This window comes from Eriocheir sinensis, chromosome 30 (genome assembly GCF_024679095.1).
Source record: "Eriocheir sinensis breed Jianghai 21 chromosome 30, ASM2467909v1, whole genome shotgun sequence".
NCBI lineage: Eukaryota > Metazoa > Arthropoda > Malacostraca > Decapoda > Varunidae > Eriocheir > Eriocheir sinensis.
This window is the reverse complement of record NC_066538.1, coordinates 14,233,489-14,259,988: the sequence shown is the minus strand read 5'-3', so window position 1 is coordinate 14,259,988 and position 26,500 is coordinate 14,233,489. Positions and strand designations below refer to the sequence as shown.

Here is a 26,500-nt window from a genome sequence, read left to right as displayed (position 1 = left end):
AAGTTTTAATTATCCAGCTTTGTGAATCATCAAGCTAATCTGTCCCCCCCTCTCTCTCTCTCTCTCTCTCTCTCTCTCTCTCTCTCTCTCTCTCTCTCTCTCTCTCTCTCTCTCTCTCTCTCCTTTCCCTTCAATCAGAATATGAAACAAGTCACCCTTATGTATGTACCAAGAGCTAAAAATATCCACCTTTATTGTGAAATGTGGAACTCATTATGTCTTCCCTCCCTGCCTCCCTCCCTCTCTCCTTCACTCACCCACTCACTCACTCACTCTTTCTCTCACTCATAATCTTCATCATCAACCAACCTGCTCAGAAGATTCCCTCACTCACTCACTTACTCCCTCACTCATCCTTCACTCCTTTCCTCTCCCTGACTCCTTCTTTCACTCTCTTCCTCACCCTCTCATACTTGCACTCCTTCCTTCACCCTACCACTCACTCCTTCCCTCATTCTCTCCCTTACTCGTTCACGGCCTCAGCTCATAACAGTAAATAAGTTACCCCTATGTATTGAAAGCTTAACATATCCACCTGTATCATCCAACCTGCTCTGAAGATTTCCTCATACACTCACTCACTCACTCACTCACTCACTCACTCACTCACTCATCCTTCACTCCCTTCCTTCAGCCATAACACTAAATAAGTTACCCCTATGTACTAAAAGCTTAACATATCCACCTGTATCAACCAGCCTGCTCAGAAGATTCCCTCATACACTCACTTACTCACTTACTCATCCTTCACTCCTTTCCTTCAGCCATAACACTAAATAAGTTACCCCTATGTACTAAAAGCTTAACATATCCACCTGTATCAACCAGCCTGCTCAGAAGATTCCCTCATACACTCACTCACTCACTTACTCCTTTCCTTCTTTCCTTCAGCCATAACACTAAATAAGTTACCCCTATGTACTAAAAGCTTAACATATCCACCTGTATCAACCAGCCTGCTCAGAAGATTCCCTCATACACTCACTCACTCACTTACTCACTCACTCACTCCCATATTCCTTCACTTCCTTCCTTCACTCATAAAACTAAATATATCACCATGGTACACTGTAAGCTTAACATATCCACTTTTATCAACCAAGCTGCTCAGAAAGGAAAGAAAAAAAAACAGCGTTGAAAAAAATACACGTAGCACAAACATGAATGCGCCTAACCTTGAACGGAAAAAGAAGAAAAAGGAAAAAGAAAATATACGCCGTAAAAAAAAGAAAAAAAAGGAGTAAAGAACGTAAATTAAACATGAGAAACAAACAAACGAATAAAAAAGAACACATCCACTGTAAATTTAAATACACGCTTCATACATATGTAATGCCTGTTTTTAATTAAGGACGGAAAAATAGAAATAAAGGAAGCAAAAAAATAGTTGGTACTTATAATTACTTACAATACTTAAACTATTTCTTTGCTTCCTACATTTCCATTTTTCCGTCCTTAATTAAATACTGGCATTACACATAGAAATACACCTGACTTTTAAGAATACACTCACTCACTCACTCACGCACTCTTCCTCTCACTCATCCCTTCAGTCGTACCTCTAAATGAGTCACCCCTGTACTCTGCAACCTCAAACCCTCCCCCTCATGTCCCTGCAAGTCACGTCTATTGATCACACGGCCACCAGAATGTCAATCTCTTCTTGGAAACATTCTTGCGCCTACGACTTGAGCACAGCACTGAATCATCGTCGTTGTCATCATCGTCATCGTCAGTCGTTATTATAGTCCAATGTAGCCCTTTCCCAATGTGGTCAGCCTCTCTTATCTGATGTTAGTGTAGGTGATTCGGTTTTGGTAATGGTTTTGGTTTGTCTGTCTGTTCGGATCTTTGTTTAGTGTGAGTTGTATAATATTTTAACCTTGTACTTCCTTCCCTGCATCTCCTTCCCTTCCTATCATTCTCTTTTCTTTTTTTTTCCTTTTCTTTCTCCTTTTTTCTCTACCGTCTTATTTCCTTTTCTCCTCTACCTTCTTCTTGCTCTCCTTTACTTCCCTTCCACCTTTCTCTTCTTCTCTCGTCTACCTTATTCATCTTTCTCTCTTATACTTTCCTATGTCCTTTCTCTCCTTCTCTCGTCTACTTTCTCCTTCTTTCTCTCCTACAATTTCGCATCACTTTCTCTCCTTCTCTCTTATACCATCTTTAATTCTTTCTCTCCTCTACCTTCCGATCACCTTTCTCTCCTTCTCTCCTCTACTTTCTCCTTCCTTCTCTCCTACACTTCCGTATCACTTTCTCTCCTTCTCTCCTATACCATTTCCTTCCGATCACCCTTCTCTCCTAAACCTCTCCTCTGCACTTCCCTATGCCCTTTCTTTCCTTCTTTCCTCCACCTTCTTCTTTCTCTCACACACCTTTCTCTCCTCTTCTGTACGTTCTCCTTTCTCTCCTTCCTCTTCCCTTTCTCTCCTCTTTTATAACTTTTTTCTCTTCTTCTAGAACTTCATACTCTCCTTCCTATCCCTTTCTCTCCTCTCCTAAACCTTCTTCTCTCTCACCTGCCATTTCCTCCTTACCTCCTCTCTCTCTCCTTCCTCCCCTCGTATGCTATCAATGCTATGGTCTCCTCCAGCCTCCCCCATACTCTCCGTCGCCATCAGAATAGTATAGGAGAGGAAGAAGAAGAAGGTAGAGGAGAAAATGAGATAAATGTGATAGGACGGTAGAGGAAGAAGGAGACAGAAGAGGAAGAAAAGACAAGAGAATGATAGGAAGGGAGGGAGGTGGTGGGAGGGAAGGACAAGGTGAGAATTTTATTGAAGTTCCGCATCCAACATCCATTTTCTGGCGCCGAGGGGAGCCGCCGAGGAGACTCACAGGAAACTTTATCTTTTTATGGCAGACTAATTAAACGGAGCTCTCGCGTGGACATTATTTTATTATTATTATTATTATTGTTCTTAAGGTTAGGTGTGTTTCTGTTTACGGTGCGTGTATTTTTTTCCTTCCTTCCTTCCTTCCTTCCTTCCTGTAACTCACTACACTCCCACTCATCCACCCTCTCCTCCACGTCCTTCCTTCCTTCCTTCCTTCCTTCATTCCTTCCTTCCTGTAACTCACTACACTCCCACTCATCCCCCCTCTCCTCCATCTCTTCCTTCCTTACTTCCTTCCTTCCTTCCTTCCTTCCTCTCTCCCTGTAACTCACTCCCACCATCCACCCATCCCTCTCTCCTCCGTCGTCCTTCCTTCCTTCCTTCCTGTGACTCACTACACTCTCACTCATTCTCCCTCTCCTCCACGTCCTTCCTTCCTTCCTTCCTTCCTTCCCGTGACTCACTACACTCCCACTCATCCTCCCTCTCCTCCATCTCTTCCTTCCTTACTTCCTTCCTTCCCGTAACTCACTACACTCCCACTCATCCTCCCTCTCCTCCATCTCTTCCTTCCTTACTTCCTTCCTTCCCGTAACTCACTACACTCCCACTCATCCTCCCTCTCCTCCACGTCCTTCCTTCCTTCCTTCCTTCCTGTGACTCACTACACTCTCACTCATCCTCCCTCTCCTCCACGTCCTTCCTTCCTTCCTTCCTTCCTTCCTTCCTGTAACTCACTACACTCCCACTCATCCCCCCTCTCCTCCACGTCCTTCCTTCCTTCCTTCTTCCTTCCTGTAACTCCTACCTCCCTCATTCTCCCTCTCCTCCGTCCTTCCTTCCTTCCTTCCTTCCTTCCTGTAACTCCTACTCCTCCTCATTCTCCCTCTCCTCCCGTCCTTCCTTCCTTCCTTCCCGTAACTCACTACCTCCTCATACTCCCTCTCCTCCACGTCCTTCCTTCCTTCCTTCCTTCCTGTGACTCACTACACTCTCACTCATCCTCCCTCTCCTCCACGTCCTTCCTTCCTTCCTTCCTGTGACTCACTACCTCTCCTCATCCTCCCTCTCCTCCACGTCCTTCCTTCCTTCCTGTGACTCCTACCTCTCCTCATTCTCCCTCTCCTCCACGTCCTTCCTTCCTTCCTTCCTGTAACTCACTACACTCCCACTCATCCTCCCTCTCCTCCACGTCCTTCCTTCCTTCCTTCCTGTAACTCACTACACTCCCACTCATCCTCCCTCTCCTCCATCTCTTCCTTCCTTCCTTCCTTCCTTCCTGTAACTCACTACACTCCCACTCATCCTCCCTCTCCTCCATCTCTTCCTTCCTTCCTTCCTTCCTGTAACTCACTACAATCCCTCATCCTCCTCTCCTCCATCTCTTCCTTCCTTCCTTCCTTCCTTCCTGACTCACTACCTCCCCTCCTCCCTCTCCACGTCCTTCCTTCCTTCCTTCCTTCCTGTAACTCACTACCTCCCACTCATCCCCTCTCCTCCATCCTTACTTCCTTCCTTCCTGTGACTCACTACACTCTCACTCATTCTCCCTCTCCTTCCTTCCTTCCTTCCTTCCTGTAACTCACTACCTCCCTCATCCTCCCTCCTCCACGTCCTTCCTTCCTTCCTTCCTGTAACTCACTACACTCCCACTCATCCTCCCTCTCCTCCACGTCCTTCCTTCCTTCCTTCCTGTAACTCACTACACTCCCACTCATCCTCCCTCTCCTCCACGTCCTTCCTTCCTTCCTGTAACTCACTACACTCCCACTCATCCTCCCTCTCCTCCACGTCCTTCCTTCCTTCCTTCCTGTAACTCACTACACTCCCACTCATCCTCCCTCTCCTCCACGTCCTTCCTTCCTTCCTTCCTGTGACTCACTACACTCTCACTCATTCTCCCTCTCCTCCACGTCCTTCCTTCCTTCCTTCCTTCCTGTGACTCACTACACTCTCACTCATTCTCCCTCTCCTCCACGTCCTTCCTTCCTTCCTTCCTTCCTTCCTTCCTGTGACTCACTACACTCTCACTCATTCTCCCTCTCCTCCACGTCCTTCCTTCCTTCCTTCCTTCCTTCCTTCCTGTGACTCACTACACTCTCACTCATCCCCCCTCTCCTCCACGTCCTTCCTTCCTTCCTTCCTTCCTTCCTGTGACTCACTACACTCCACTCATCCTCCCTCTCCTCCACGTCCTTCCTTCCTTCCTTCCTTCCTTCCTTCCTGTAACTCACTACACTCCCACTCATCCCCCCTCTCCTCCACGTCCTTCCTTCCTTCCTTCCTTCCTGTAACTCACTACACTCCCACTCATCCCCCCTCTCCTCCACGTCCTTCCTTCCTTCCTTCCTTCCTTCCTTCCTGTAACTCACTACACTCCCTCATCCTCCTCTCCTCCCGTCCTTCCTTCCTTCCTTCCTTCCTGTGACTCCTACCTCCCTCATCCTCCCTCTCCTCCGTCCTTCCTTCCTTCCTTACTCACTACCTCCCTCATCCTCCCTCTCCTCCACGTCCTTCCTTCCTTCCTTCCTTCCTGTGACTCACTACCTCCTCATCCCCCTCTCCTCCACGTCCTTCCTTCCTTCCTTCCTTCCTTCCCGTGACTCACTACACTCCCACTCATCCTCCCTCTCTCCCGTCCTTCCTTCCTTCCTTCCTTCCTGTAACTCACTACACTCCCACTCATCCCCTCCTCCGGCCCTTCCTTCCTTCCTTCCTTCCTTCCTGTAACTCACTACACTCCTCATCCTCCCTCTCCTCCACGTCCTTCCTTCCTTCCTTCCTTCCTGTAACTCACTACACTCCCACTCATCCCCCCTCTCCTCCACGTCCTTCCTTCCTTCCTTCCTTCCTTCCTTCCTGTAACTCACTACACTCCCACTCATCCACCCTCTCCTCCACGTCCTTCCTTCCTTCCTTCCTTCCCGTGACTCACTCCACTCCCACTCATCCCCCCTCTCGTCCATCTCTTCCTTCCTTCCTTCCTTCCCGTAACTCACTACACTCCCACTCATCCTCCCTCTCCTCCACGTCCTTCCTTCCTTCCTTCCTTCCCGTGACTCACTACACTCCCACTCATCCTCCCTCTCCTCCACGTCCTTCCTTCCTTCCTTCCTTCCTGTAACTCACTACACTCCCACTCATCCCCCTCTCCTCCACGTCCTTCCTTCCTTCCTTCCTTCCCGTAACTCCTTCCTCCCCTCATCCCCCCTCTCCTCCTTCCTTCCTTCCTTCCTTCCTTCCTTCCTGACTCCTACTCCCTCATCCTCCCTCTCCACGTCCTTCCTTCCTTCCTTCCTTCCTTCCTGTAACTCACTACCTCCCTCATCCCCCTCTCCTCCACGTCCTTCCTTCCTTCCTTCCTTCCTGTGCTCACTACCTCCCACTCATCCCCTCTCCTCCACGCTTCCTTCCTTCCTTCCTGTAACTCACTACCTCCCTCATCCTCCTCTCCTCCACGTCCTTCCTTCCTTCCTTCCTGTAACTCACTACACTCCCTCATCCCCCTCTCCTCCACGTCCTTCCTTCCTTCCTTCCTGTAACTCACTACCTCCCTCATCCCCTCTCCTCCACGTCCTTCCTTCCTTCCTTCCTGTAACTCACTACCTCCCTCATCCTCCCTCTCCTGCACGTCCTTCCTTCCTTCCTTCCTTCCTTCCTTCCTGTAACTCACTACACTCCCACTCATCCTCCCTCTCCTCCACGTCCTTCCTTCCTTCCTTCCTTCCTTCCTGTAACTCACTACACTCCCACTCATCCTCCCTCTCCTCCACGTCCTTCCTTCCTTCCTTCCTTCCTTCCTTCCTGTAACTCACTACACTCCCACTCATCCCCCCTCTCCTCCACGTCCTTCCTTCCTTCCTTCCTTCCTTCCTGTAACTCACTACACTCCCACTCATCCCCCCTCTCCTCCATCTCTTCCTTCCTTCCTTCCTTCCTTCCTTCCTGTAACTCACTACACTCCCACTCATCCCCCCTCTCCTCCACGTCCTTCCTTCCTTCCTTCCTTCCTTCCTTCCTTCCTGTAACTCACTACACTCCCACTCATCCCCCCTCTCCTCCACGTCCTTCCTTCCTTCCTTCCTTCCTTCCCCTATCCTTCCTTCCTTCCTTCCTTCCTTCCCGTGACTCACTACACTCCCACTCATCCTCCCTCTCCTCCACGTCCTTCCTTCCTTCCTTCCTGTAACTCACTACACTCCCACTCATCCCCCCTCTCCTCCATCTCTTCCTTCCTTCCTTCCTTCCTTCCTTCCTGTAACTCACTACACTCCCACTCATCCTCCCTCTCCTCCACGTCCTTCCTTCCTTCCTTCCTGTAACTCACTACACTCCCACTCATCCTCCCTCTCCTCCACGTCCTTCCTTCCTTCCTGTAACTCACAACACTCCCACTCATCCTCCCTCTCCTCCACGTCCTTCCTTCCTTCCTGTAACTCACAACACTCCCACTCATCCTCCCTCTCCTCCACGTCCTTCCTTCCTTCCTGTAACTCACTACACTCCCACTCATCCTCCCTCTCCTCCACGTCCTTCCTTCCTTCCTGTAACTCACTACACTCCCACTCATCCTCCCTCTCCTCCACGTCCTTCCTTCCTTCCTGTAACTCACTACACTCCCACTCATCCTCCCTCTCCTCCACGTCCTTCCTTCCTTCCCGTGACTCACTACACTCCCACTCATCCTCCCTCTCCTCCACGTCCTTCCCTCCTGTGACAAGCTCCTTCCCTGGCCTTGGGGTTGATGAAACATTAAAATAGAAATACTAATGTGAAGAGGTAACTGAATGGTCTAAATGAAAGATGTAATATTCATTTATGTTAATTACTCTATTTAATTATATACCGTAGTCTTTACATAAAAATCTAAAATGACACGTGTTGCAGAATGAAACACTCATTTCCTAGACTTTAAGTGATGTGGAGCATTTCCTGTAAAGAGAATCATGTGCGCTGAATATAATTACCAACTGTACCAAGCTGGATGTGAAGCATTGCAAACGAATACCTCATAAAGATGTAATCAAATTCTTAAATGGGAGTGGTAATATTTGTTCATGTATTTAAATGAGCCCACGAGAAACACAGACACAAGCGCTGCCACGGTGGAAGACGAGACTGTGCCGGCAACAAGTTCAAATAATGTTCTCCCTCCTGTGGAAGAGTTGTTTAGGGATTGTGCTTACCTAACAGGCTCAAAAACTGCATTACATATAGATGAGTGAGCACAGATAAGTCAACCTTGATCAACATTTTGTGCCAGCAAGAGACCTTAACTCGTCCTCTGCGATTGGCACGGATTTCGCCTTCATTGGTAGCCTGGTATCATATAGTCCCATGTCTTTCTCTGCCTCTTTGGTGGATAGTGGAGTGTTTCCCATGTGGTATTGATGTGCTGGATTTCCTCGCTCAAGGTGCAGGACTTTACATTTTTCTTCATTGAATTGTAGCAGCCACTTTTTGTTCCATTCCTGTAGTTTGGTGATGTCTTGTAGGAAGTCCGCAGTCAAGGGGTTAAAAAGGGTCCTGTCTTGTGGAGGTGTCGGTGGAGTCCTTAAGGTTATCTATCATTGCCAAAAACTGCATCATAACAACTTTAGCGTGTATTGTTGAGCCAACCTTCATTAACGGTTTAAAAGGCTCTCCTAAGCGTCCTCTGCCTTGTCGAAGTAGTGGTTGAAGCGTCATGGTTGCCTAACAAGATCAAAAGTTGCATTAGATATATTTTAGTGTCTGTGGATGATTTTAATAGTTTGTCCCAGCAAAATCTCCGACTCCCCTGTCTTGTGGAGGTGTTGGTTGAGGCGCCATGGTAACCTAACAGGGCCCAAGACCGCCTAACATAACAATGACACTTCAAAAGCCCGTATTCTTAAACATTTCGTCGCTCAAGCACACATTTGACAAGGCTTTCGTAGGAGTTTTAGGCATTTCAAGGGGTAAAGCATTGGGGAGAGCTGTGACAAGAAGGGGTGTTGGTAAGGCATTGGGGAGAGCTGTGACAAGAAGGGGTGTTGGTGAGGCATTGAGGACAGCTGTGACAAGAAGGGGTGTTGGTGAGGCATTGGGGACAGCTGTGACAAGGAGGGGTATTAGCATAGCTGGGCGTTATCGCGATAAGTTATCGCGATACTTTATCGCTGATAACAAAATCGGGTTATCGGCCATCCGCTACTTATTTAAATATATATATATCGGTATCTTCGTTACTTTTGTAACCAAACTAGCGATAATCGCTACTTTTTTCCGCCTTTCAGAAACAAACGTTGTCTCCTCCCTACACGTGGCCCGAGCGCCCGGTGTTGTGTGAAAAAAGTTCGGGGTATGAAATATCTTCGGTGAAGAGATTTCATACTTAGATCATCAACATTGAAACACTAGGTTATTTTTTTATGTTACTCAAAAATCAATATATCAAAGAAAAATCATTTAACTTTGCCCAAAAAATTAATATTCACTGCCTCAAATTTGATATTCCATATTCGTTTGTGAGCATGCCATGGTATTGAAGGCACCCGGTGTTGTGTTATTTGGTGTCCCATCTTCATAAGTTGGCGCTTTTGTTTACAAACACTGGTCTCTCGTGAACTGCGCATGTTCAGACCAGTAAGCGTAGCCCTGTACAGTCTCACAAAGCTTTTTAACACATTAAGAGTAGTTGCTGGAAGGCTGAATCAGACATACAGTACCACCATCCTCGCTGTTTCTAGAACGACACTCTGTACATATAAATACAACTCGTACAGAGTGTCGTTCTAGAAACACGAGATGGTGGTATGTTACTGTATGTCTGATTCAGCCTTCCAGCAACTATACAGTTGAAAAGCTTTGTGAGATTGCAGGTCTACCTGCTGGTCTGAGCATGCAGTTCAAGCCAGTGTTTGTAAACAAAAGCGTTGACGGTGGGGACGCCAAATAACACAACGCCGGTTCAGGCTTTTCTAGTATTACCGTCCATATGTACGTGTCAACGTGTGGTCTTCAGGTTTTATAAGTTTTCTAAAATATAGATAATGAAAATATTAATTCATCTGTTTTTCTATCTGAAATATCAATATAGTATCGTTTTCGCCTATCAGACTTATCGCTAGCTAGTATCGGAATTGTGGATTTATATCGGGTATCGATTATCGGTTATCGCCTATATTTGTGTCTCCAGTTAACGAATATCGGTTATCACCGATAAGGTTTTTCATTATCAGTTATCGGTTATCGGGAATAAGGTTTTCTGTTATCGTGCCCAGCTATGGGTATTAGTAAGGCATCGGGTAGTTAGTTTCGTGACCCTGGTAGTAGGTTGACCATTCTGCTGCACCATGAACGTGAGAAAACACTTATTAGAACCCGATTCATCTCCTTTTGGCCTTTGAAAATAGTTGATGTGAGAGGTGGAGGCGTTTGACAATACCTCCCTTGGTGTGTACCGATGCAACAACTTTCATTACCCGTTTCCTCGCTTCACAAAAATTGGCTCTTGCGAACGAGTGTTTCCCGAGGCTCAATTACGTTTCTCATTACTTTTAACGTGAAGAATGTCGGGCGTGACGGATGGCGAAATATATAGCGCATTAAAACGAATGCTTCCAGTGAACGCCGTGAAATGCGTTGAAAAGAGCTGGTCTCTTGTATTCGTCTACTTTATTTATATCTTATTTATCTGTTTACTCATGCTTTGTTTACTTATATTTTGCCGGCAGGTGAAACATTAATTACTCACTAAAGACTTAAACCGAGATTAAAAAAAAACATATACATTTTTACTTGGACCTCACTTACATATATTAAACGTCAACATTTTCATTATTTATCTACATTATTTTTTTGGAGAGAGAGAGGCAAATGGAGGAAAGGGTGAAGTGCCCCTCAGTATACAAACAAGGTGTCTGATAAACAATACCCACCTCGGAACAATTAACAAACAAACACCACACACCTGTACATTCCTACTGCTTTTCCTTCTCCCCCCACACCTGTACCTTCGCCACTAACACACTCCCTCTTCTTACTCTACCTAACTATACACTCACTTACTCTTCCTACAATACTCTTCTTACTCGACCTTTGATTAAACAGACAAGGAGAAAATTTTGTTGTTGAAGGAATAAGGGAAGACTTCATTGTGGGAGACGGAGAACTTAAATTAGAAGGAAAATCAAAACTACATCACAGTAAACTCTCCTCATCGGAAACTAAATCACTAATGCAGAAACAACGGAGAATTTTTTGTTGTTGAAGGAATAAGCGAAAACTTCATTAGCATTGTGAGAGACGGTGGACTTGAAGTAGAAGGGAAATGAAAACTAAATCACAGTAAACTCTCCTCATCAAAAACTATATTACTAATGAGGAAACAACGGAGAATTTTTTGTTGTTGAAGGGATGAGCGAAGACTTCATTAGCATTGTGAAAGACGGTGGACTTGAAGTAGAAGGGAAATGAAAACTACATCACAGAAAACTCTCCTCATCATAAACTAAATCACTAATACAGAAACAACGGAGAAGATTTTGTTGTTGAAGGAATGAGCGAGAACTTCATTAGCATTGTGAAAGACGGTGGACTTGAATTAGAAGGGAAATGAAAACTAAATCACAGTAAACTCTCCTCATCATAAACTATATTACTAATGAGGAAACAACGGAGAATTTTTTGTTGTTGAAGGAATGAGCGAAGACTTCATAAGCATTGTGGGAGACGGTGGACTTGAAGTAGAGGAAAAATATATTCATCTATCGTGTCCTTAGAGGTGATAATTGGAGCAGTCTCACAATATAATTTCCTCTCTTAAAAATGAAAAATAACATGGGTGTAATCATTTTCCAGCTCTTTGATAATGGACGCAGCCACAAGTGAATTATAATATCACTCATCCTACTTTTTTTGTCTATTTTGTAACGCTAGAAATAAATCAATAATCTTCTTTCCATAACAAACTGTCCTATCCATTCATTCGCTGACGACTCCACTCTGCATTATTCAACTTCTTTCAACATAAGACCCTCTCAATAGGCATTACAAGACTTCAGACTGGAGGCTGCAGAACGCTTAACCTCAGACCTTGCTATAATTTATGATTGGGGTAAAATGAACCTTGTGTCCTTCAATGCCCCCAAAACCCAATTTCTCCACCTATCAACTCGACACAATCTCCCAAACACCTATCCCCTATTCTTCGACAACACTCAGCTGTCACCTTCTCCTACATTAAACATCCTCGGTCTATCCTTAACTCAAAATCTCAACTGGAAACTTCACATCTCTTCTCTCACTAAATCAGCTTCCTCGAGGTTGGGCGTTCTGTATCGTCTCCGCCAGTTCTTCTCCCTGCACAGATGCTTTCCATTTATAGGGCCCTTGTCCGCCCTCGTATGGAGTATGCATCTCATGTGTGGGGGGGCTCCACTCACACAGCTCTTCTGGACAGAGTGGAGTCTAAGGCTTTTCGTCTCATCTACTCTTCTCCTCATACTGATAGTCTTCTACCTCTTAAATTCCGCCGCCATGTTGCCTCTCTTTCTATCTTATCGATATTTTCATGTTGACTGCTCTTCTGAACTTGCTAACTGTACACTTCCCCCCCTCCCGCGGCCCCGCTGCACACGACTTTCTCCTCATGCTCATCCCTATACTGTCCAAACCCCTTATGCAAGAGTTAACCAGCATCTCCATTCTTGCATCCCCTTCATTGGTAAACTTTGGAACAGTCCTCCTACATCTGTATTTCCTCCTGCCTATGACTTGACCTCTTTCAAGAAGAGTGTATCAAGACACCTCTCCACCCGAAATTGACCTCTCTTTTGGCCACTCTTTACTGTTATCTATTATGGAAGCGGCGAGTAATGAGCTTTTTTATTTTTTTCACTTTTTCTTCCCCTTGAGCCGTTTTCTTTGATGTAAAAATATATATATTGTACTGAACGTAATTTTCCAACTCGCATAAAAAGGAAAAAAGTCTCTTTTGTCAGCTATAAAATAATAAAGATAATAATAACTCATCTTCCTTTGTATATTTTTAAAGCGAGAATAAACACTGGACATTATTCAGCGTATATTTTCAAACGGCCGCAAGCTCTCGCCACTCATCTCTTTCATCTGCATTTTCCTCCTCTTTAATATCAGAAAAATCAACAACACAATCTCCCTCACTTATTCTAGGGCATTGATATGTTCTTTTCCTCTTCTCCTCTTCTATAAAAGAATAAAAACTCTCCTTCTCATCTTCTCATCTTAATTTAGCATCAGAAAAATCAACAACACAATCTCCCTCACTTATTCTAGGAGCAGCATTTAGTATATTTCTTTTCCTCTTCTTAAATAATATAAAAGAACACAAACTCTCCTTCTCATCTCTTTTATGTAAATTTTCTCTTCTTTTTAACATCGGAAAAATCAACAATACAGTTTTCACTCACTTATTTTAGGAGCGACATTTGATATATTTCTTTTCCTCTTTTTAAATCTTATAAACGAACACAAACTCTCCTTACTCATCTCTTTTATCTAAATTTCCTCTTCTTTTTAACATCAGAAAAATAACAACAACACATTTTTCACTCACTAATTTTAGGAGCAGCATTCAATATTTTTCTTTTCTTCTTTTTAAAACTCATAAACAAACACAAACTCTCATATTCATCTCTTTTATGTGAATTTTCTCTTCTCTTTGACATCAGAAAAATCAACAACACAGTTTGCACTCACTTATTTTAGGAGCGGCATTTAATATGTCTTTTCCTCTTTTTAAAACCTATAAAGGAACACAAACTCTCATTATTCATTTTTTTAAGTGAATTTTCTCTTCTTTTGAACATCAGAAAAATCAAAAACACAATCTCCCTCACTTTCATAACACGAACAGCACTTTAAATCCCTTCTCTCCTTTTTAGTACCAGTGAACGAACACAAACTCTCCTTATTCATTTCTTTTATGTGAATTTTCTCTTCTTTTTGACATTAGAAAAATCAACAACACAATCACCCTCACTTTCATAACGGGAACAGCACTTTAAATCCCTTCCCATCTTTTAAGCACCAGTGAACGGACATAACCCTTCATCACGCATCTCCTTCGTCTGCTTTTTTCTCTTCTTTTTGACATTAGAAGAATCAGCACCATAATTTTCCCTCACTCTTATAACAGGAACAGCACTTTAAATCCCTTCTCTTCCTTTAGCACCAGTGAACGGACATAACCCTTCATCACGTATCTCCTTCGTCTGCTTTTTTCTCTTCTTTTTGACATTAGAAGTATCAGCAACACAATCTCCCTCACTTTTGTAACATGAACAGCACTTTAAATCCCTTCTCTTCCTTTAGCACCAGTGAACGGACATAACCCTTCATCACGTATCTCCTTCGTCTGCTTTTTTCACTTCTTTTTGACATTAGAAGAATCAGCACCATAATTTTCCCTCACTCTTATAATGGAAACAGCATATCAAACCATTTTCTTCATTCTTTTAACACCCGCTCCACAGTTCGAAGTTCTGTTTGCAAGCTCCCTAACCAACCACCAAACCAACCCGACATTAGTTAAAAAGATAATGTAGTTTGCAGTGAGTGCCGGGCCCTAATGAAGTCTTCGCTTATTCCTTCGACAACATCAATTTCTCCGTTGTTTCTCCTGACTCTTATGATGGAAACAGCATATCAAACCATTTTCATTTCCTTCTATTTCAAGTCCACCGTCTCTCACAGTTCAAGTTCGCTTATTCCTTCGACAACATCAATTCATCCGTTGTTTCTGCATTAGTGATTTAGTTTATGATGAGGAGAGTTTACTGTGATGTAGTTTTCATTTTCCTTCTATTTCAAGTCCACCGTCTCTCACAATGCTAATGAAGTCTTCGCTTATTCCTTCAACAACATCAATTTCTCCGTTGTTTCTGCATTAGTGATTTAGTTTATGATGAGGAGAGTTTACTGTGATGTAGTTTTAATTTTCCTTCTAATTTAACTCCACCGTGTTTCACAATGCTAATGAAGTCTTCGCTCATTCCTTCAACAACAAAAATTTATCCGTTGTTTCTGCATTAGTGATTTAGTTTATGATGAGGAGAGTTTACTGTGATGTAGTTTTCATTTTCCTTCTATTTCAAGTCCACCGTCTCTCACAATGCTAATGAAGTCTTCGCTTATTCCTTCAACAACATCAATTTCTCCGTTGTTTCTGCATTAGTGATTTAGTTTATGATGAGGAGAGTTTACTGTGATGTAGTTTTAATTTTCCTTCTAATTTAAGTCCACCTGACACTATTGGACTGTGGAGCTGCCACGGAGATACAACACATTAAGATTATTTACCATCTTCTACAATGGGCATTACCTGGGAACAACTACAATCTCATCTTTTCTATTCTGTCTTTCCTGGTTTTTTTTTTTATATATACACTTCACTCACTACAACACATCACCATCACCAGCATCACTACCCTCCTCCCCCCGTATACACAATCTCTTTCATTATCTTTGTACTGCATTTCCTGTCTTATATATAGATTGGTATTACAAGACACTTTTGCTTCTCACATTAACAATTTCTAAAGGTCAAAGAGGGGGTCAGTCGGGTTCTAATGAGTGTTTCCTTAGGTTCACGGTACAGAAGAAGGGTCAGACTAACACCAGGGTCATAAAACTACTCCTGGAAATGCCCACAACTCCTACGAAAGCCTTGTCAAATATGTGTTCTTGGGCGGCGAAATGTCTTGAAATACGACCCTATGATAGTGTCTTTCAGCTTTATTCGCCCTTTCCTGTTTTTTTATATATACACAATCTCTTTCATTATTTTCGTACATAATTTCCTGTTTCATATATAGTTTCTTTCAGCTTTATTCGGCCTTTCCTGTTTTTTTTTTTATACACATCCCTTTCATTATTTTGTACGTCATTTCCTGTTTCATATATAGTGTCTTTCAGCTTTATTCGGCCTTTCCTGTTTTTTTTTTATATATACACAATCTCTCTCATTATTTTTGTACTGCATTTCCTGTTTCATATATAGTTTCTTTCAGCTTTATTCGGCCTTTCCTGTCTCCCGTTTTATACACAATCTCCCTCATCTCCGTTGTACTGCTTATCCTGTTGTTTTTTTATACATATACAATCTCTCTCATCTTCATTGTACTGCTTATCCTGTTGTTTTTTTATACATATACAATCTCTCTCATCTTCATTGTACTGCTTATCCTGTTTTTTTTTAATACATACACAATCTCTCTCATCTTCATTGTACCGTCTTTCCTTTTTTTTTTTTTTTTGATACATACACAATCTCTCTCATCTTCATTGTACTGCTTATCCTGTTTTTTTTATACATACACAATCTCTCTCATCTTCATTGTACTGCTTATCCTGTTTTTTTTATACATACACAATCTCTCTCATCTTCATTGTACTGCTTTTCCTGTTTTTTTTTATACATATACAATCTCTCTCATCTTCATTGTACTGCTTATCCTGTTTTTTTTTATACATATACAATCTCTCTCATCTTCATTGTACTGCTTATCCTGTTTTTTTTATACATACACAATCTCTCTCATCTTCATTGTACTGCTTATCCTGTTTTTTTTATACATACAATCTCTCTCATCTTCATTGTACTGCTTATCCTGTTTTTTTTATACATACAATCTCTCTCATCTTCATTGTACTGCTTATCCTGTTTTTTTTATACATTTACAATCTCTCTCATCTTCATTGTACTGCTTATCCTGTTTTTTTTTATACATATACAATCTCTCTCATCTTCATTGTACTGCTTATCCTGTTTTTTTTTATACATATACAATCTCTCTCATCTTCATTGTACCGTCTTTCCTTTTTTTTTTTTGATACATACACAATCTCTCTCATCTTCATTGTACTGCTTATCCTGTTTTTTTTTTATACATATACAATCTCTCTCATCTTCATTGTACCGCCTTTCCTGTTTTTTTTTTAAACATACACAATCTCTCTCATCTTCATTGTACCGCCTCTCCTGTTTTTATGACCGACTCTCTCAAAAGGGGAGTAACGAGACGTCTTTGGCCCTAGACTTTATATTTCTTCGTCACAGCCTCCTTGTTGTGTCTATGGACGCAGAATATTAGATTTTTTTTTTCTTCATTTTGTTTAGCCTTCCGGTGTGCCTTCTCTTGCAATGATAAAATCCATTTCTTTTAAGACGGACATAACCTCTCACCAGTGAACTCCATTTTTTTTCTTTCATTTTTCATTTTTCATTTCATTTTATTCATTTTGTTTAGCCTTTCCGTCTGCCTTCTCTTGCAATGATAAAATCCAGTTCTTTTAAGACGGACATAACCTCTCACCAGTGAACTCCATTTTTTTTCTTTCATTTTTCATTTTTCATTTCATTTTATTCATTTTGTTTAGCCTTCCGGTCTGCCTTCTCTTGCAATAATACAATCCAGTTCCTTTAAGACGGACATAACCTCTCACCAGTGAACTCCATTTTTATCTCTTTCCTTTTTTTTCATTTTTCATTTCATTTTATTCATTTTGTTTAGCCTTCCGGTCTGCCTTCTCTTGCAATAATACAATCCAGTTCTTACCAGTGAACTACATTTTTTTTCTTTCCTTTTTTTCAACATCAGAAATAGGCCATGAACTCAATTTTCCCACACTTCTAAACTAAAACCCGCCTTTCGACAGCTTCTTTCCTCTTCTCAATACTAGAAAACATATGTACATATTTTTACATCTTTTAAAACCAGCCCCTGCCTCTGACTCGGTAATCTAATTCATCTCCCGTCTACAGCAGGCTTTGGCACTAAATTCATTTTATTTCTCTTTTCAATTTTTTTTTATGCTGTTAACATATTTTCCGCATAATTTTCCTCCTTTTCGCAGAAGATAAAGAACGAACATCATGACATTCCATTTCTCTTTTTTAAACGCACCAAACCTTTGCCCAGTATTTTCCTTATCCTAATCCAGCCGAACCGAACCAAACCTTTGATCAGTTTCTTTCCCTAACCTAATGTCAGACTTGTGTTACTACTTTCGATTAATGGTGAGTGTATTCTTCATTTATTTTTATTATTACGTCTTTTCTTTTCTCTTTTTCTTTATTTAGTTATTAAGTTGCGCACATTTTTCATACCTTGACATTTTAAATAGAAAATTGCAGACTGCCGCGGGTGAAACACTCTTCTCGACACCTGAAACAGCCCAATATTTTCCTCTTCATACCGCAAGCAATGGAAATGGAGAGACATTAACACTATTTCCATAATCTGTTAATACGGACAAGGCCGAGACCCCTGCGCCTGTCCTCAATCGTCCTCCCTCTTTTCCCCTTTACTCAAACTATATTCCCCTTAGTCACTCTCTCCTCCATGTCCTCCTTCCTTCCCGTGACTCACTACACTCCCACTCATCCTCCCTCTCCTCCATCTCTTCCTTCCCTCCAGTGACAAGCTTCTAACCAGTTCCCTCCCTATACTTAAACCATTTCAAGTAGTCCGTTGAGGCGTTGGCTTCCGCGGGTCCTTTCCTCCCCTCTGCTCTGCCACACAGTCCCAACAGCTTTTTTTTCCTTTCGTATATTATCTATATCTAACATACGAGAGGAAAGGATAGGTGTTGGGGCTGTGAGGCAGGGCAAAGGGAAGGAAAGGACCCGCGGACGACACTGACTAAACGGACTATTTGAAAAGGTTTGACACCTAACCTCTGAACAGTTATCTCCATAATCTTCCCTTACCTAACCTAACTTAACCTCTGGCCAGTTCCCACCCTAATCTTCCCTTACCTCACCTAACAATCTCAACTAACCCAACCTAACCTAACTTAACCTCTGGCCAGTTCCTACCCTAATCTTCCCTTACCTCACCTAACAATCTCAACTAACCTAACCTAACCTAACTTAACCTCTGGCCAGTTCCCACCCTAATCTTCCCTTACCTCACCTAACAATCTCAACTAACCCAACCTAACCTAACTTAACCTCTGACCAGTTCCCACCCTAATGTCCCCTTGCCTCACCTAACAATCTCAACTAACCTAACCTAACCTAACTGAACCTCTGACCAGTTCCCACCTTAATCTCCCCTTGCCTCACCTAACAATCTCAACTAACCCAACCTAACTTAACTTAACCTCTGACCAGTTCATTCCTCTATCTTGCCTAGCCTTTAATCATTTCCCTCCATTATCTTCACTTACCTAACCTAACCTCTGCCCCGTTCCATTCCTAATCCTAATCTTCCCCTACATAACTCAGACTAAACTCTGACCATTTTCCTACCTAACCTTCCTTTACCTAACCTAACTTAACTGCACCTAACTTAACCAGACCTAATTCAACCTCAATTAACCTTACCTAACCTCAACTAAGTTAACCTAATGTAACCTCAACTAACTGAACCTAACCCTCAACTAACCTAATCTAACAACCTCAACTAACCTAATCTAACTTAACTAACCTCTTCCCTAACCTCTAATTATTTTCCTCCCTTATCTTCCCCTAACCTAACCTAACTTAACTAACCTCTTCCTTAACCTCTAATTATTTTCCTCCCTTATCTTCCCCTAACCTAACCTAACTTAACTAACCTCTTCCTTAACCTCTAATTATTTTCCTCCCTTATCTTCCCCTAACCTAACCTAACTTAACTAACCTCTTATCAGACCCCTAATTATTTTCCTCCCATATCTTCCCCTAACCTAACCTAACTTAACTAACCTCTTATCAAACCTCTAATCATTTTCCTCCCATATCTTCCCCTAACCTAACCTAACTTAACTAACCTCTTCCCTAACCTCTAATTATTTTCCTCCCTTATCTTCCCCTAACCTAACCTAACTTAACTAACCTCTTCCCTAACCTCTAATCATTTTCCTCCCATATCTTCCCCTAACCTAACCTAACCTAACTAACCTCTTATCAAACCTCTAATTATTTTCCTCCCTTATCTTCCCCTAACCTAACCTAACTTAACTAACCTCTTATCAAACCTCTAATCATTTTCCTCCCATATCTACCCCTAACCTAACTTAACTTAACTAACCTCTTATCAAACCTCTAATTATCTTCCTCCCATATCTTCCCCTAACCTAACCTAACTTAACTAACCTCTTCCCTAGCCTCTAATTATTTTCCTCCTTTATCTTCCCCTAACCTAACCTAACCTAACTAACCTCTTCCCTAGCCTCTAATTATTTTCCTCCCTTATCTTCCCCTAACCTAACCTAACCTAACTAACCTCTTCCCTAACCTCTAATTATTTTCCTCCTTTATCTTCCCCTAACCTAACCTAATCTAACTAACCTCTTCCCTAGCCTCTAATTATTTTCCTCCTTTATCTTCCCCTAACCTAACCTAATCTAACTAACCTCTTATCAAACCTCTAATCATTTTCCTCCCATATCTTCCCCTAACCTAACCTAACCTAACTAACCTCTTCCCTAACCTCTAATTATTTTCCTCCCTTATCTTCCTTCACCTAACCTAACCTAACCATGACCCAGTCCCCTTCCTAACCCGGTAGCAGCGACGGGCCAAATTTGTGGCTTTACCGTGTACCAGCGATGGGCCAAATTTTTGCCATGATATAGACCCCCAAAAAATAGATGATGCATAAACTGATCACAAATGCGTTGATATATATTATGAAATGGTTTGCGCGAGTGATGATTTTTTCTCATTTTTCTCGCTTAGAGGGACCTTTAATTAAGACAACAAAACAATGCAGCAAAGAAAAAAAAAAAAACACATTGCTTTCAACTTCGGGTAATGATATTTTTTCACTATCGTACAATCTCATTTGCTCGTTGTGTGCGTGCATGTGTGTGTGTGTGTGTGTGTGTGTGTGTGTGTGTGTGTGTGTGTGTGTGTGTGTGTGTGTGTGTGTGTGTGTGTGTGTGTGTGTGTGTGTGTGTGTGTGTGTGTGTGTTGAGAAACATGATCCCCCTTCCTAACCTTCCATGGGCTCCCCTTTCCCCTTAGGTTGAGAATTGCCTGTCCACGTACGACCCCCACGCCTGCATCATCGTCTACTCCATCACGGACAAGGGGTCGTTCAAGAAGGCGGAGGACATCATCACGTATCTCTGGCGCGAGAACTACCCCTCGGACAAGGCCGTCATCCTCGTGGGCAACAAGGTGGACCTGGCGCGCTCAAGGGTGGTCAGCATGGCAGGTGAGGCACGGAGAAGGGGAGAGAGGGGGATAGGTGAAAGGGGAATGGAGAGAAAGGTAGACGGTAAAGAAAGGAAGGGATGGAATGGGTAAGGAGTAGAGGGGGGCGGGAGAGGGAGGGAGAGGAAGAGGTAGAGAGGGGGAAGGGGGAGAGGCTGTGAGGGAGGAGAGGAAAGGTGTGGGATGGAAAAGAGAGGAAGTTAGGGAGAGGGAAATATATATGAGAGGGAACGGGGAAGGGAATGGGGAAAAAGTTGGCAAGGTAAGGATGGAGTGGGATGGAAAACAGGAAGAGGGAAAGGATGAAGATTAAAGGGGAATGAAGGGAAGATAAAAAGAGGAGAGAAGAGAAGGAGAGAGAGAGAGAGAGAGAGGACAAGAAGATAAAGAGAATGAGGAGAGGGGGAGGGAGGGAGGAATGAAAGGGATAATTAATTTTGAGGGAGAAAAGGTCAGGGAGGTGAGGGAACATAATTTAATCTACACCAAAAAGAACTAATCATATTCTTTAAACCAAGGTGGAGGAAGGAGAAGGAAGGAGGGAGAGAGAGAGGGAAGGAGGGAGGGGGAAGGAGGCAGGGAGGTAAAGAGATGAAAAGTAGACAGGTAAGAGAGAGAGAGAGAGAGAGAGAGAGAGAGAGAGACAGACAGACAGACAAACAGAGACAGGCAGATAGACGGACAGACAGACAGACAGACAGGCAAACAGAAAGACAGACAGATAGACGGACAGACAGACATACAAACAGAAAGACAGACAGACAGACAGACAAACAGAAAGACAGACAGACAGACAGACAGACAGGCAGACAGACACGAAAAGAGTGGCAGAAGCTAAGATCGTATGGCGTCTGCAAAAGGTCAGAAGGAAAGAGAGGAAGGAGGAGAGGAAGAAAAGTTTGGTAGGGTTATAAATAAGGGAGGAGGGAAGGGAGGAGAGGAAGAAGGAGGAGAGAAAGGGGAAGGGAGGAGAGTGAGAGGAGAGGAAGAAGGTGGATGTAAGATAGAGAGAAAGGGAGAAGAGGAGGAAAGGGAGGAGGAGGAGAGGGATAAGGAGAAGGTGGAGGTACAAGAGGAAAAGGAAGGGAAATGCTGAAAGGAAGGGAAAGTATGAGGAGGAGGAGAAGAATGAAAGGGAACGGGAGTTATGAAAGGAGAGAAAAGGGATGCAAGATGGAGGGAAAGGTAAGAGGGGAGAGAAGGAGAGGGAAGGGGAGGTATGAAAGGAGAGAAGAGGGATGCAAGATGGAGGGAGAGGGGGAGAGGTAAGATGGTAGGAGAGGGATGCTGGAAGGAGGAAGTTGAGAGGAGGAGGAGGAAAGATGTGAGAAGAAGGAGAAGGAGGAGGTATAAGAGGAGGAAGAGGAGGAGGAGGATTAAGAAGGAGAATTGAGATGACAAAAAGGGGTGAAGGAAAGGAAGGAGATTGCGGAAGGAAAAAAGAGGAAGGGAGAGAGTTAGAGAAGATAGAAGATGAAGGAGGGAGAGGAGGAATGGGAGGAGGAGAAGATAGTTAAGAGAAAAGAAGAGAGAGAAGGATGGAACTAAGAGAGGAGGAAAGGGAGATGGAAAGAGAAGAATGAAGGAGGTAAGAGAGAAAGAAAGAGAGAAGTGGAGATAAAGGGAAAAAAAGACAAGATAAAAACAGAAGAGGAGGAAAAGAAGATAAGAAAAAAGAGAAAGTAAAGGAATAAGAGGATAAAACACACACACACACACACACACACACACACACACACACACACACACACACACACACACACACAGGAGAGGAGGTAAAAAAAAAGAAACTGGAAGGAGAAGAGGAGGAAAAAGAAGATAAGAAAAAGGAAGGAGAAAGTAAAGGAATAAGAGAATAAAACACACACACACACACACACACACACACACACACACACACACACACACACACACACACACACACACACACACACGGTATAATCTTCTCATTCCGTCAGAGGGCAAGTCGTTAGCGCGGAGCCACGACGGGAAGTTCATCGAGACCTCCAGCGGCTTACAACACAACGTAGACGAACTGCTGGTGGGCGTGGTGAAGCAGGTGCGTGTGTGTGTGTGTGTGTGCGTGTGTGTGCGTGTGTGTGTGTGTGTGTGTTATCCTATCTCTGTCTTATCCTATTTTTCCTTTACTTTCTCCTTCCTTTTTCTCATCTCCTTTTTCCTCCTCTTCTCCTTCCACTTTCTTTTTTTTCCTTCCTCTCCTGTGTGTGTGTGTGTGTGTGTGTGTGTGTGTGTGTGTGTGTGTGTGTGTGTGTGTGTGTGTGTGTGTGTGTGTGTGTGTGTGTGTGTGTGTGTGTGTGTGTGTGTGTGTGTTTCTCTCTGCCTTTTTCTGTGTCTGTTTCCTCTTATCTCTTTCTTTTCCTTTTCTCCTTTTTCCTCCTCTTCTGCTTCCACTTTCTCTTTTTTTCCTCCTCTCCTACCTCCACTTTCTATCTTTCTTTCCTCCACCTTCTCTATCCACCTCACGTCCCTCCAACCTTCCCTTTTTCCTCCTCTTCTCCTTCCACTTTCTCTTTTTTTTCCTCCTCTCCTACCTCCACTTTCTATCATTCTTTCCTCCACCTTCTCTGTCCACCTCACGTCCCTCCAACCTTCCCTTTTCCTCCTCTTCTCCTTCCACTTTCTCTTTTTTTTCCTCCTCTCCTACCTCCACTTTCTATCATTCTTTCTTTCCTCCACTTTCTCTATCCACCTCTCGTACCTTCAACCTTCCCTTTTCCTCCCCTCATACCTCCTCCATCTTCTCCTTTTCCTCCTTTCTTTCCTTCTCTCTTATCTCCACCTTCTCTATCCACCTCTATCGTACCTCCAACCTTCCCTTTTTCCTCCTTTTAAACCTCCTCCATCTCCTTTTCCTCCTTTCTTTCCTTCTCTCTTTCCTCCACCTTCTCTATCTACCTCACATAATTCAACCCTTCCCTTTTCCCTCCTCTGTTCCATCTCCTTTTCCTCCTTGCTTTCCTTCTCCCTTAACCTCCCTTATGTAACACACCTCTAGTACCTCAACCCTTCCGTTTTTTCCTCCTATTAAACTTCCTCCATATCCTTTTCCTCCTTTCCTTCTATCTTAACCTCCCTTATGTAACACACCTCTAGTACCTCAACCCTTCCCTTTTTCCTCCTCTGTTCCATCTCATTTTTTTCCTTGCTTTCCTTCTCTCTTAACCTTCCTTCTATGTAACACACCTTCGCTATAAGTCACTAAGCATCCCTCTACCTGCTCTCCCATGCTTCCTTTGTTGATATTCTTAAGACGTTTTCGTTTCTCACATCAGCTATTTCTAAAGGTTAAAAAGAGGATCAATAGGGTTCTAATGGGTATTTCTTGGGTATTTCTTTAGATTCATGTTACAGAAGCAGGGTCAAACTACCACCAGAGACATTAAACTACCTCTGGAAATGCCCAAAACTCCAAAGCCTTGTCAAATATGTGAGCTTGGGCGACGAAATGTTTTAAAATACGACCCCTTGTGTCCTCCCCCAGGTGAGACTCCGGCTGGCGGCACAGAGGAAGAGGCTGAAGCGCGTCTCCACCTCCAAGACCTCGCTCAGCCTGCACGCCGCCAAGGACCTCCTCAACAAAATGTGTCTCCTGGATTCGAAGTCAAAATCCTGCGAGAACCTCCATGTGCTTTAGACGATGAGCCTGGCCTTGTTTTTCTCCTCTTTCGTTGGTGTTTTGTCGTCTTCGTTTCCTCCTCTTCCTCTTCCTCTTGTTCGTTCACTGGTTTAGACTGGAGGTTGTTGTCACTAATCTCTCGTTCTTCACTCCCTCTTGTTTCCTTCTCTTCCTCCTCTTCCTCTTGTTCGTTCACTGGTTTAGACTGGAGGTTGTTGTCACTAATCTCTCGTTTTTCACTCCCTCTTGTTTCCTCCTCTTCCTCCTCTTCCTCTTGTTCGTTCACTGGTTTAGACTGGAGGTTGCTGTCACTAATCTCTCGTTCTTCACTCCCTCTTGTTTCCTCCTCTTCCTCCTCTTCCTCTTGTTCATTCACGTGGTTTTAGACTCGAGGTTGTCTATACTCTCTCTCGTTCTTCACTTCCTCTTGTTTCCTCCTCTTCCTCCTCTTCCTCCTCTTGATCGCCCACCTGCTTTATATTCTGAGGTCTTTCTCTTTCTCCTGTCTTATTGTTCTCCTCTTTCTTCTGCGATTCCTCTTCTTCCTCTTGTTCCTCTGGGGTTGTCCTTGCCTTTCTTCTCTCTTCGTTTCTTCTTCCTCTTCCTCTTTTTCTTCCATGTCCTTTATACCTTGAGGATGCCTTGTTTCTCTTCTCTCTCTCTCTCTCTCTCTCTCTCTCTCTCTCTCTCTCTCTCTCTCTCTCTCTCTCTCTCTCTCTCTCTCTCTCTCTCTCTCTCTCTCTCTCTCTCTCTCTTTTCGCATTTTCTTCCTCTTCCTTCTCTTCTTCCTCCATGACCTTCAGACCTTGAGAATGGCCTTGTCTCTCTTCTATCTTGTTAACTTCTCTCTCTCTCTCTCTCTCTCTCTCTCTCTCTCTCTCTCTCTCTCTCTCTCTCTCTCTCTCTTCTCTCTCTCTCTCTTCTTCCTCTTCCTTTTCTTCCTCTCTCTCTCTCTCTCTCTCTCTCTCTCTCTCTCTCTCATCTGTTCTGCTCTCTTCTCTCTCTCTTCTCTTCTCTCTTCTTCCTCTTCTCTCTCTCTCTCTCTCTCTCTCTCTCTCTCTCTCTCTTCCCTGCTTCTTCCTCTTCCTCCTCTTCTTCCTCCCATCTCTCTTAACTTTTCTCTCTCTTCCCTGCTTCTTCCTCTTCCTCCTCTTCTTCCGTTTCTTGTTCCTCGTACGAAAGATGTCTCCCCGATTCAAGGTCAAAATCTCGTAAAGCCTCGTCTGTCTCCTTAAGATTCTGTGCCTGTGTGTCTGTCATTCCTCTCTTATCTTTTCGTACCCTACTTTTTTTATCTTCGCTTTTCCTTCTCTCTCTTTCTTTCATCTTTGTTTCTTTCCTCTTCTTTCCTCTTTCTTTCCTCTCTTATCTTTTCGAACCCTACTTTTTTTATCTTCGCTTTTCCTTCTCTCTCTTTCTTTCATCTTTGTTTCTTTCCTCTTCTTTCCTCTTTCTTTCCTCTCTTATCCTTTCGTAACCCTTTTTTTCCCTCTTTGTTCTTCCTTCTCTCTTCTGTCATTCCTCTTTCTTTCCTTTTCTTTCGTTTTCTTTCCTCTTACTTTCCTCTTTTCTTTCCGCAATCTTTTTTTTTGTTTGCTCTTCTTTCTCTCTTTTCTCTTTCTTTCTATCCTTTTCTTTCTTCTTTAATTCCTCTTTTCTTTTCGCAACCTTTTATTTTTTTTGCTCCTCCTTCCCTCTTTCTTTCCTCTTTTTCCTTTCATTTTCTTTCCTCTTTTCGTAACCTTTTCTTTCCTCTTTCCTCTTGCAGACTAAACTTTGGTAGAAAAAAATGTGTGTTATCAAGAGTTCGTGGTTGTCTTTTTTTCCTTCTTTGTTCAAGTTTTCTACATTTTTCTTCCTCCTCCTCCTCTT

At 43.1% G+C, this 26,500-nt stretch overlaps 1 protein-coding gene across 3 annotated transcripts in view; it reads left to right on the top strand.

Annotated features, from left to right (window-relative positions):
* Positions 1 to 25,517, top strand: part of LOC127005608 (GTP-binding protein GEM-like) — a 153,874-nt gene extending 128,357 nt beyond the window's left edge. The window contains exons 9-12 of one of the 3 annotated variants that reach the window (XR_007758753.1): positions 20,800 to 20,992; positions 22,950 to 23,050; positions 24,494 to 24,839; positions 24,930 to 25,517. Coding sequence is in view for 2 of the 3 variants with exons in the window: in XM_050874564.1 (XP_050730521.1) it covers positions 20,800 to 20,992; positions 22,950 to 23,050; positions 24,494 to 24,646 (447 nt within the window). In the remaining variant the exon portion in view is untranslated. Of the gene's footprint in view, positions 1 to 20,799; positions 20,993 to 22,949; positions 23,051 to 24,493 lie in introns of all 3 variants that reach the window. The other 2 variants (XM_050874564.1, XM_050874565.1) reach the window with 2 other exon arrangements.
* The last annotated feature ends 983 nt before the right edge of the window (positions 25,518 to 26,500 follow it).